At 44.0% G+C, this 11,158-nt stretch overlaps 1 protein-coding gene across 1 annotated transcript in view; it reads right to left on the minus strand.

Moving 5' to 3' along the window:
• Positions 1 to 11,158, minus strand: part of capns1b (calpain, small subunit 1 b) — a 64,885-nt gene that overhangs the window by 25,698 nt on the left and 28,029 nt on the right. The window contains exons 3-4 of the mRNA XM_043681035.1: positions 6,821 to 6,839; positions 4,364 to 4,456 (exon numbers count right to left, since the gene is read on the minus strand). Of these exons, the coding sequence (XP_043536970.1) occupies positions 4,364 to 4,456; positions 6,821 to 6,839 (112 nt within the window). The remainder of the gene's footprint in view (positions 1 to 4,363; positions 4,457 to 6,820; positions 6,840 to 11,158) is intronic.

Here is an 11,158-nt window from a genome sequence, read left to right on the forward strand (position 1 = left end):
CAGAGGGTGGTACGTGTATGGAATGAGCTGCCAGAGGATGTGGTGGAGGCTGGTACAATTGCAACATTTAAGAGGCATTTGGATGGGTATATGAATAGGTAGGGTTTGGAGGGATATGGGCCGGGTGCTGGCAGGTGGGACTAGATTGGGTTGGGATATCTGGTCGGCAGGGACAGGTTGGACCGAAGGGTCTGTTTCCATGCTGTACATCTCTATGACTCTATGAAGCAGAGAAACCAAGCTACAAATCTGACATACAATGCCCAGAGTCTCACATATGAGCAGCAAGTGGAATTGTTGCTCAACTCCACATGTACCAGGCCCAGTCTCACACACTCACAGGCTGGTTCACACATGCCAAAGCCATAATTCAAGCACCTATGCAAATCCAGGCCTGTAATTTCCAGTCAGACCCAGCAACTCTGGTTTGAAGTGTTCCAGTGGTCAGATGGTGAGATTTGTAATCATGTGACGGTTGGTCATGTGACACGTTTGAACAGAAAAAGCTCCCTTTTACGATAAAATGTGTCTTCCACATCCAACTGAACTTGGTTTAATATCCCAAACGGAGCAACTCTTTGCAAATGAAAATCCAGCAAGGGTCTCCCAGGGAACCAGGCTGCATCTTCAGTTCAGCTCGTGAATGCCTGCTATCGTTCATACGTTTGCAGTCACTTAACTGCGATAATCTTGATGAAATCAGGTTTGGGAGGCGATATTTACTGCACTACAAAATGAAAATGTATTTTTCAGGCATCAATTCATGGTGGGGTGATGACCTTGTGATATTAGACCATAAGACAGGAGCAGAAATTAGGCCATTTGGCTCATTCAGTGGCAGAGCAGACTCAATCATAACCAATAGGTTTTTCAACCCATTCTCCCACTTTCTCCACATTAGCTTTAATCCCTTGGGATTCAAGAACTTATCTATCTCAGCCTTAAATATACTCAATGACCTGACATCCACAGCCTTCTGTGGCAATGAATTCCACAGATTTTAGCTCATCTCCATCTTCCCTTTATTGCAAGGCTGTGTCCTTGTCTCTCCTGCCAATGGAAACATCTCCCTAACGTCCACTCTGTCCAGGCCATTCCGTATTCTACAAGTTTCAGATACCCCGCTCCCCCATCCTTCTAAACTCTGTCAAGTCCTAGAGTCCTCAAACATTCCTCATATGTTGAAGCTTTTCAACCCTGGGATTATTCTTGTGAACCTCCTCTGGTCCCACTCCAGGGTCAATACGTCTTTCCTGAGGGATGGGGCCCAAAATTGTCCCTAAACTATCACACCAGAGACTCAGATAATGATCGGGAGACCCAGATTTAAATCGTGCCTGGCAGATGGCAGGATCTGAGTCAATAAACGATGACCATGAAACCATTGTCGATTGTCCATGCGACTCCAGATCACAGCAATGTGGGTGACTCTTAATTAGGGTCAGGCTATAAATGCTGGCTTATCCTTTTAGGATAAAAAAGTGTCACATGACCAACTATCACATGATTATAGGTCTTACCAACTGCCTGGGAATGAACGTAAATTTTTTTTTAAAATTGGCAAGACTGGGTTGCAACTTGAGCCAACTGTTTCAGCTAATACTGACTGGTAGGAAAAAACAGACAATACTTTATTTTTGGTAAAAACAATGACTGCAGATGCTGGAAACCAGATTCTGGATTAGAGTGGTGCTGGAAAAGCACAGCAGGTCAGGCAGCATCCGAGGAGCAGGAAAATCGACAAAAGTCATTCATCAGGAATGAGGCTGGGAGCCTCAAGGGTGGAGAGATAAATGGCTTCTGGGGTTACCAGCTCAGTGACATAACCACTGTGTCACCACTGTATGGCAACATTGAATAGAATGAGCTTTTGTAAACCTTTCCAGTGATAACTTTGTGCATAACACCCAAGTGTGATTACACATTATTGAGGTTTATGAGCCAATTGTTAAACCTATCATTGGTTAAGTTTGAAGAAAAAAAAATAACATTTTAAAATAAATCACATTTCTACTTTTACCAATTTGTTTCTCAAAATTAGGTGACACTGGGTTTGGCATGTTCCAGTCTCTCAAATCACAGGAGAGTAATCCAAAAGTAGGGACACAGCAAGCGTCTGTTCTTTCAGCTGTGCCTTCACAGGTTTGAGGAAATAGTCACAGGCTGATCTGATGACTCACATTCCAAGAAAACATATTTGAGTCAAGCATAATTGCACTTTCAGTGTCCTGACCCCACCCTCCAAACTAAATGGCTGCATTGTTGCTGTAAGTTACAAAATTTCAAGTTGTTAAAATGACAGGAGTACATTGGCAGGGTGAACGACAAGCAGCATAAGTGGGTGGCCCGCTCCCAAATCTCTACTTAACAACAAGTCAGAGGTGCCATTTTCTTAAATTTAAAATTCAGTTATGAAACAGGGGTGTGACTGGCTACTCTAACATTTGTTGCCCAAACCGAATTGTCCAGAGGGATGTAAGAGTTAAACACAATGCTGTGGGTCTAGAATCACACTTGGGCCAGAACAGGGAATGGTGGCAGCTTCCTACCCCAGAAGTTATTAGTGAATGATAAGAGTGTTTAATGACACTAACAGAACACCATTAGGCCAGGTTTTAATCCAGATTTCTACTGGGTTCAAACTTCATTGTCTACCAAGGTAGGATTCAAACCAATGTACTCAGAATGCTAAACTCGATTACTAAGCGAGAGACACACACGCACAGAGAAACCACTTGCAATCACAGAAGCATCCAGTGACCATAAGGCTGGCTTCCTGTTGCTCAGCCAATTTTGGATTCAAGTCACTAGCAGTATCTGACGGGATCTCATTTTTCTGAATAAACTGTCATGCGACCTCATCAAAAACCTTACTAAAATTCACAATGGTAACAGCGACAGTACTATCTTCATTGTTACTTCCTCAAAAAGTATGATTCAGTTAATAAGATACAATCTTCTGTTAGAACTGTGGTGGGAGGAATGTGCTGATAATCAACTTCCACGACTGCCTTGGTCACACCATCAATACAAATATTTTGACTCAATCACCAAAACGATCAAAATGGAAAGAGAGAGCCAGAGTGCGCAAGAGCGAACTTCCAATCACAGAAACATCCATCGACCGTAAGCCTAATTCCCTGTTGCTGAGCCAATTTTGGATTCAACTCACCACCAATATCCCATGGGATCTCACTTTTCTGATTAAACTGTCATGTGTAAAAAAAACTTAGTAAAATTCACAGTGACAACAGTTACAGTATTGTGTTCATCAATCTTCCTTGTTACTTCCTCAAAAAGTATGATTCAGTTAATAAGATACAATTTTCTGTTAGAACTGTGGTGGGAGGAACGTGCTGATAATCAAGCCCCACGACTGCCTCGGTCACATCATTAATACAAATACTTTGGTTTGGTCTTGGGGCAGGGGGCAATAGAGGGGGAGACGGAGGGAGAGGAATGCTTCCCTTTATGGAAGGCCATTTAAAAATTAGAAGCCTCCCATCTGGATAAAAGGTGAGGGGGAATGTCTTCTCAGAGAGGCATCAGTTTAAGAAAAAGCAAAGTGACACGGTGTCCCTGAATCCGATTGGCCATGATCTTACTGAATGGTGGGACAGGCGAAGACCTGTGAACACCTCCAGCAGCTCCTAGTCCTCGTGTCAGCCTCTTGAGCAGCCTTGACTGATGTTCCTCTCCAAATTCTCTCCTCTTTAAAACCTTGGCGGGCGGTACAACCGAAGGACCCTTTACCAATAGGGGGCAGCACAGTGGTTAGCACTGCTCCCTCAGTGCCAGGGACCCAGGTTCAATTCACCTTTGGGCGACTGTGTGGAATTTGCACATTCTCCCCACGTCTGTATGGGTTTCCTCTGGGTGCTCCAGTTTCCTCCCACAGTCCAAAGATGTGCAGGTCAGGTGAATTGGCCAGGCGAAGTTGCCCATAGTGTTAGGTGCATTAGTCAGGGGTGAATGTAGGGGAATGGGTCTGGGTGGGTTGCTCTTCAGAGAGTCAGTGTGGACTTGTTGGGCCAAAGGGCCTGTTTCCATATTCTAATCTAATATGTCACCTGCTTTAAACACAAGCTCAAGTTTAAACCTCAGCCAATATTCAATGTGTAATCGAGTTCGATGAAAGTAAACACTGAGTCTCCCAGGTGCAGGGGAGGTACAATGAAACAAGACATTATCACCCAAATTTATAATTCACAACGGAGAGTGTCAACTCCCCTGCTCTTCTGATGCTGCTTGACCTGCTGTGCCTTTTCCAGCTCCACATTTGATCGACTGTGCCCGACAGAGGGTAAACACAAAAAGTTCAGAACAGCTCATAAACAGGTGAACATGTCCCTGTAACACTTACATCTCCAGCCAGCTGCTTGAAGACCGCTCGAAACCTTCGCTCCTCCTCGTTCTCGTAGGACTCAATCTGAGAAACATGGCGGGGTTGTTCGGCCTAGGAAACAGGCAACAGATGGTTAGTAAAACCCGAAAGACAGGCCCTTCGTAGGGCTGTCAAAACAAACAGACTAGAATGTTCTCATCTAGAATGTTCTCTCTCATTGAGTTTTGACAGAGGCATTTAGAGCTGGTTTTAAAATGGACAGATATAATACAAGAGGCTCGGGAATGGTGCTTGCCAACTCTGGTTTGACAGGGTCCTGTAGGTAATCACATGACCTGCTCACAAGCACCCAGTTGAAGCTATCTGGTTTTAAAAATGTGAACAGGAATCCTAGGGGCATCACATGCTACAGATTATCACTCATTAACTCCTGAACTATCCCAAGGATTGTCCACCTTGACACATGACAGTGGACCAGTAAATGTTCAGGCCGTTTGCAAACAGCAGATTGCCTGGAGAGTGAGGGAGGGAAGCAATAAAGATTTTCCAGATCAAGACGGCGTGAAGAGAGCACACGTTTCAATAGACAGGAGGAAGCACATTTGGGACAAAATTATTTAAAAGACAGGAGAGAAATAAATGATAATTTCATAACCTATAAAATAATAACCACAGTATCCAACAGAATAGTAAATAATCCCTGTATCTCAATCTCCTCTTACACAAGAGCACGATATATCTTCCAATTACCCACTTTCCTGCTAACAAAAAAAACAATTTCCCCACCTCGTTCGATCAGAACTATTCATTTTTCCTCTAGCCAATCACCTTAACCTTCTCAGCACCAAGAATAATCCTGGTACCCGGCACCAGATTGACCTCCAGGGCGGGGGGGGGGGCACGGGCGCCAGACGGCCAGTGGACAGTCTTTTGGGTTCAGCAGGAAAAAAAAAAGATAAACAGGAGGGTCAGAGGTTCTGTTCACTCCGAGACCTGGCTCTGAGGGAGCTGGACCAGTGTCAAGGACTGTTCATGTGGAAGTAAAGGGGGTGACTGGTGACAGGATACCAGTATCTGGGGAGTTATTTCAGTGGTGACGAGAGAAAGGTACACTCCTGGAGAAATTCACTCAACAGTCATCGCTGAGTAGGGGTAAACATTTCTGGCATCATACAATTATTTGAGAAGCTTAATTCATTAGACCCTGCCATCACAGACCAGACCCAGTAAAAAGAAAAAAAGAAAACAATAAAGAACAATCCTGGTTTCCCCATGTGGCTGAAGGAAAAGGCAGCTTAGCACCATTGTGCTGTCTTTCTACAATTCCCAATGGAACCCATGTTTGGGTGGAACCCTGTCTTCCTCATATCTCCCTATGCGCAGTCTATCATGCCCTTTCTGCGAATCTTGGCTGCAGTTTGTTAATTGATGAATGAAAGGACTCACCAACATGAAATGAGATGCTTCCCTGAATAGTTGATGTCATTACACTCTAACACAGAATTCACATAGCACAGTGCAAACCCTTAGGCAACTGTACTCCTCGTTAATGGCATTATGGGTCTACACCACATGGACGGCAGTGCTTCAAGATGGCAGTTCACAGCCACTTTAAGGGCATCTAGAGATGGCAAGCAATTGCTGGCCCACCCAGTGATGACCACATCCCATTTAGAACTTTCTTTTAAAAAAAAAAATTCAGTGTCACTGTTAAACATGTATTTGTAAAGGTTGGGTTCGGTTTATTTTGCCATTAGACTAGGGGACACGCACACTGTCGCTTCTACATTCAAGTGAACAAATTGGCTTGACACGAGACTAACAATAATCATTCAGACCTTAACCAAAATTGCACGTTCCTATCTCCACTAACCCTATCAGGCTTCAACTGCCTCCTCTGCAAAACAAGCCTCAGTGAACTTAAAATAAATAAATAAACAGCAAACTTCAGTAAATGAGATTCCTAACTTCCAATGGGGAGAATTGAGTGATACTTTTAAATCAATATAGTTATATTTAATGAAATACTTTTGAAAAAGTATCTCATGCACATAAGCCAGCTAGCTGTTCCTAGCATACTTCCAGCCAGATATTTGTATGGTCCCAGATATTGCTTCCACATCTAGACATCAGAAAACTCTTGAAGGCATTACCTCATGCTGAGACATGCATTCACAGCCACTAGTTGTTCTACAACAGAATTCAACCAAGGAGTTATTCTTCCTGCCTCAATACGGGCACTCAGCATTGATGGCTTCAGTCGTACCGTACCATTCAATGGTCACTGGAGACAGGACAATGCAACCATCATCCTAGCTGACTCCTAGTGGGCTGCAGCAGTAAAGACAACTTGCTAAAACTCTAATCAAAAAGAGAATCTGGGGTCACTTTGAAACAAGTAATACATTTAACATTTAGTTTAAATCAAATGCAGTTTTAATTGATTTAAAACCAAGGAAGATTCAAGATACTTACTGGGCCAGCCACCATTTGTCTGGAGGGCGAAACATAAGAAAGAGCAGAAAAATAAAAATTAACATGTTGTAAACATGAAACATTTCCAAACAGATTTGAGATATGAAACTTTAACCAAAATTATTCAACCCAGAGTTCATGCTCCAGACTATCAGTCTCCCATTCTTGGGACATTGTGCTTCAGCTTTATTGAAACGTACAGCACAGACCCTTCGGTCCAACCCGACCAGACATCCCAACCCAATCTAGTCCCACCTGCCAGCACCCGGCCCATATCCCTCCAAACCCTCCCTATTCATGTACCCATCCAAATGCCTTTTAAATGTTGCAATTGTACCAGCCTCCACCACTTCCTCTGGCAGCTCATTGAATACATGCACCACCCACTGCGTGAAAAATTTGCCCCTTAGGTCTCTTTTATATCTTTCCCCTCCACCCTAAACCTATGCCCTCTAGTTCTGGACTTCCTCACCCCAGGGAAAAGACCTTGTTTATTCCGAATAAACAACATTTCAAAGTCCTCAAGTATGCTACATTCTGTGGACAACCAGCCTCCAATAATCACTGTCAGAAACCTCTTCAATTTGCCTAAGTATGTTAACTCAGAAAGATCAGTACAGAAATACGTGCACTCAAGACCATCCTATTACAAGTTTCATACAGCAGTTACTGAAATTGCTCTGAATTTTTTAAAAAATTAGTAATCTGAACCGTAGACATTTATAGAAGTAGGACAATAATTAAACACATTTGGGATATATGCCTCACTGACCCCTCATCTAAGCATCCTGGTACACCCAAGAAACCAAACTAAAACCAGAACTACGGCTGCCAAAAATCTGGCAGAAATAGCTGGAGAAACTCAGTAGTTTTGGGAGCATCTGTGGAGAGAAAATAGACTTAACATTTATGCCCCAATAACCTTTCAGTACTGAAACACTGACTGTGCTCTCTCTCCACAGATGGTACCTGACTTGTTGAGTTCCTGCAGTCACTTCTGTTTTTATTTCTGTATTTCAAGGATCTCTCTTCCGTAACAGTTACAATACATCAAAAAATGTTTTTACATCAAAATATTCTCTTATGTGCATCCTGTATTTCTAAGCTGCTAAGAAGTGGCCTTTTAAGTGTCATGAAGGAAGATGGTCATTTTGTAAACATTGGTTCAAGTTACAGACTCATTTCTAACCTCTGGGACCTAGGTCTCAGCTCTCCGCTCGGTAACTCGACTTTCTGACCCTACAGACTTCAATCAGTAAGAATAAGCGACACCACTCCCTTTGCCATAATCCTTAACACTGGTGCCCTGCAAGGCTACATACTCAGCCCCCTACTGTACTCCTTATACACTCACAGTGTGTTCAAATTCCACTCGGACTCCATTTGCAAGCTTGCTGATGACGCTGCCATTGCAGGTCGGGTCTCAAACAACGACAGAACAAAATACAGGAAAGAGATGGGAGTTCTTCAAAGGCATGGGGTGTAAAGATAACAATCTCTTCATCAACGTCAGCCAAACAAAGGAGCTGGTCATTGAGTGAAGGAAGTGGAGTGGAGTGGAGGGCACACCCCTGGCACTGAGGCGGAGATAGTCAACAGCGTCAGGTCCCTGGAGTGATGATCAGTTACAATCTGTCCTGGTCCAGCTATGTCGACACAACGGTCAACAAAGCACAAAGTCTCTACTTCCTCAGGAGGCGAAGGAAATTCATATCTCCACAACGACTCTGATCAATATTTATTGATACATCGTAGAAAGCGTCCTATCTCGATGCAACACAGCACGGGATGGCAACTGCTCTTCCCGAAACTGTAAGTAACGGCAGAGCATCACGAACAAGCCCAGTCCATCAAGCAAACCAGCTTCCTATCCATTGACTCCACGTAGATTGCTTACTGCCTCGAGAAAGCAACCAATGATCTCTCTCACCCCAGACAGAAGATTGTGCAAGTTCAAATACACATATGAATAGATTCTTCCCTGCTGTTAGCATACTTTTGAGCTGACCTCTCAAATGTTACATCTGATCTCTCACTGACTGCACCCTTCTCTGTGGCTGTATTCTGCATTCTATTCTGTTACCCTGATGCACTTCATATGGTACAAACTGCCTGTACAGAATGCAAAACACCTTTCACATGTGGCAACAAGTTAATTTAAGTGTTATTTGGTGAAGTAAATTTCCAGATTAGAAGTTTCTTGTTAAGATCTACATTGCAAGGCAGACTCCTTTGGAGGGTCTAGATACTCTGACTTGTGTCTTTGCTCCAGTCTTTAACTGGTGGGGCTCAGGAGTGTGGGGTGGGCATGGTTTAGAGTGAGGGCTGTCTTTTTACCTCACAAATGACACTTGAAGTGGAACATGAACCCATTGATATACAGATGGTCAACACTCAACAGTATAGGCAATGTGGCAAATTTTGATGCATTTAAACTTGCTATGAGTAAAATGTAATAATACGTAAAGATAACATTTAGATTAGATTAGATTCCCTACAGTGTGGGAACAGGCCCTTCGGCCCAACCAGTCCACACCGACCCTGCGAAGAATAACCCACCCAGACCCATTTCTCTCTGACTAATGCACCTAACACAATGGGCAATTTAGCATGGCCAATTCACCTAACCTGCATATCTTTGGACTGTGGGAGGAAACCGCAGCACCCGGAGGAAACCCACACAGACACGGGGAGAATGTGCAGACTCCACACAGACAGTCACCCGAGGCTGGAATTGAACATGGGATCCTGGTGCTGTAAGGCAGCATTGCTAACCATTGAGCCACTGTGCCGCCCCTGATCTCATTTAAGAGAATGTTAGTTTCATTTGCAAAAGGTAGCAGGATAGGAGGTGAGATGATTATTTTTCCTCTGAACATGAGTGAAGCCCAGTGGTACAACTGCCCATTCTGTTGGCCGGTTGTTCAGACTCTAGTGACAGGGAGAGGTTGCGAGGGAAAGAAAATAAAAGGGTGAAATAGGAGATAATTCAAAAATAAACTGTGCACAGTGAACCAGAAATTGTTGAGAAAATTCAGCAGATCTGGAAGGAAAGTAGAGTTAACATTTCAGGTCCAGCAACCCTTCTTCAGAACGGATTGTAACCAGGAAAATGATGGTATATATGCTGAAGATGGCGTTGTGAAGGTGGTGCAGTCTAGGAGATGAGTAAACAATAGATGGAGGCAGAGAATGAGAAAAAGAATGAACAACAGTGGGTCAGAGAAAGGAATGGGTCAAAATCAGCCTGGGGAAATCGATAGCTGCTAATGGCGACCATTAGTAACCGGCAATGTGCCGTGCGTGGTAGCAGGCCATGTGATGATAAGGCCTGGTGTGGTGAGGTTAGGCTAAGGACATGGGAGAAGGTGCTCAGGCCCGAAAATTAATAAACTCCAATACTGAGCCCCAAAGACTGCAGAGGCCCCTAGTCTAAAATAAGATGTTGCTCTTCTGCTGTGATTATAATTCAGAGCTGGAAATGTGTTGCTGGAAAAGCGCAGCAGGTCAGGCAGCATCCAGGGAACAGGAGAATCGACGTTTCGGGCATAAGCCCTTCTTCAGGAAGGGCATAAGCCCTTCTTTCTGAAGAAGGGCTTATGCCCGAAACGTCGATTCTCCTGTTCCCTGGATGCTGCCTGACCTGCTGCGCTTTTCCAGCAACACATTTTCAGCTCTGATCTCCAGCATCTGCAGTCCTCACTTTCTCCTCAGTGATTATAATTCAGCCCACTTTTCAATTCAGAGATCGCCACTCGGGATCAACTGGTCAAACCTGAAATTCCGTAGAAACCTAACAACGCAGTAAATCTCCAGGGTGGGGACAAAGTAGAGGAGGGTAAAGTACTTAAAAAAGTGATTTGCCTACTCCCTCAGTTTGGCAGTGGTGAGTTACCCACCCCACACCCTGCCAACTGTCTGACCTGCTCTCTAGAAATGGATCTTCAACCAAGGGTATCTGCTAACTGAGTAAACTGCATAGCTCAAACTGAGATGGCAATGGTCTTTAACAGGGAGGGAGACGACGGGCAGGGTCAGTGGTTCAAATCACACTCCAGTACATCTCGGGTGAGCTTTTATGGTGAAAAGCAGGAGTCATAGAATCATAGAGTAATAGATGTACAGCATGGAAACAGACCCTTTGGTCCAACCTGTCCATGCCGACCAGATATCCCAACCCAATCTAGTCCCACCTGCCAGCACCCAGCCCATATCCCTCCAAACCCTTCCTATTCATAGACCCATCCAAATGCCTCTTAAATATTGCAATTGTACCAGCCTCCACCACTTCTTCTGGCAGCTCATTCCATACACGTACCACCCTCTCCATGAAAAGGT

Source organism: Chiloscyllium plagiosum, chromosome 41 (genome assembly GCF_004010195.1).
Source record: "Chiloscyllium plagiosum isolate BGI_BamShark_2017 chromosome 41, ASM401019v2, whole genome shotgun sequence".
Taxonomy (NCBI): Eukaryota; Metazoa; Chordata; class Chondrichthyes; order Orectolobiformes; family Hemiscylliidae; genus Chiloscyllium; species Chiloscyllium plagiosum.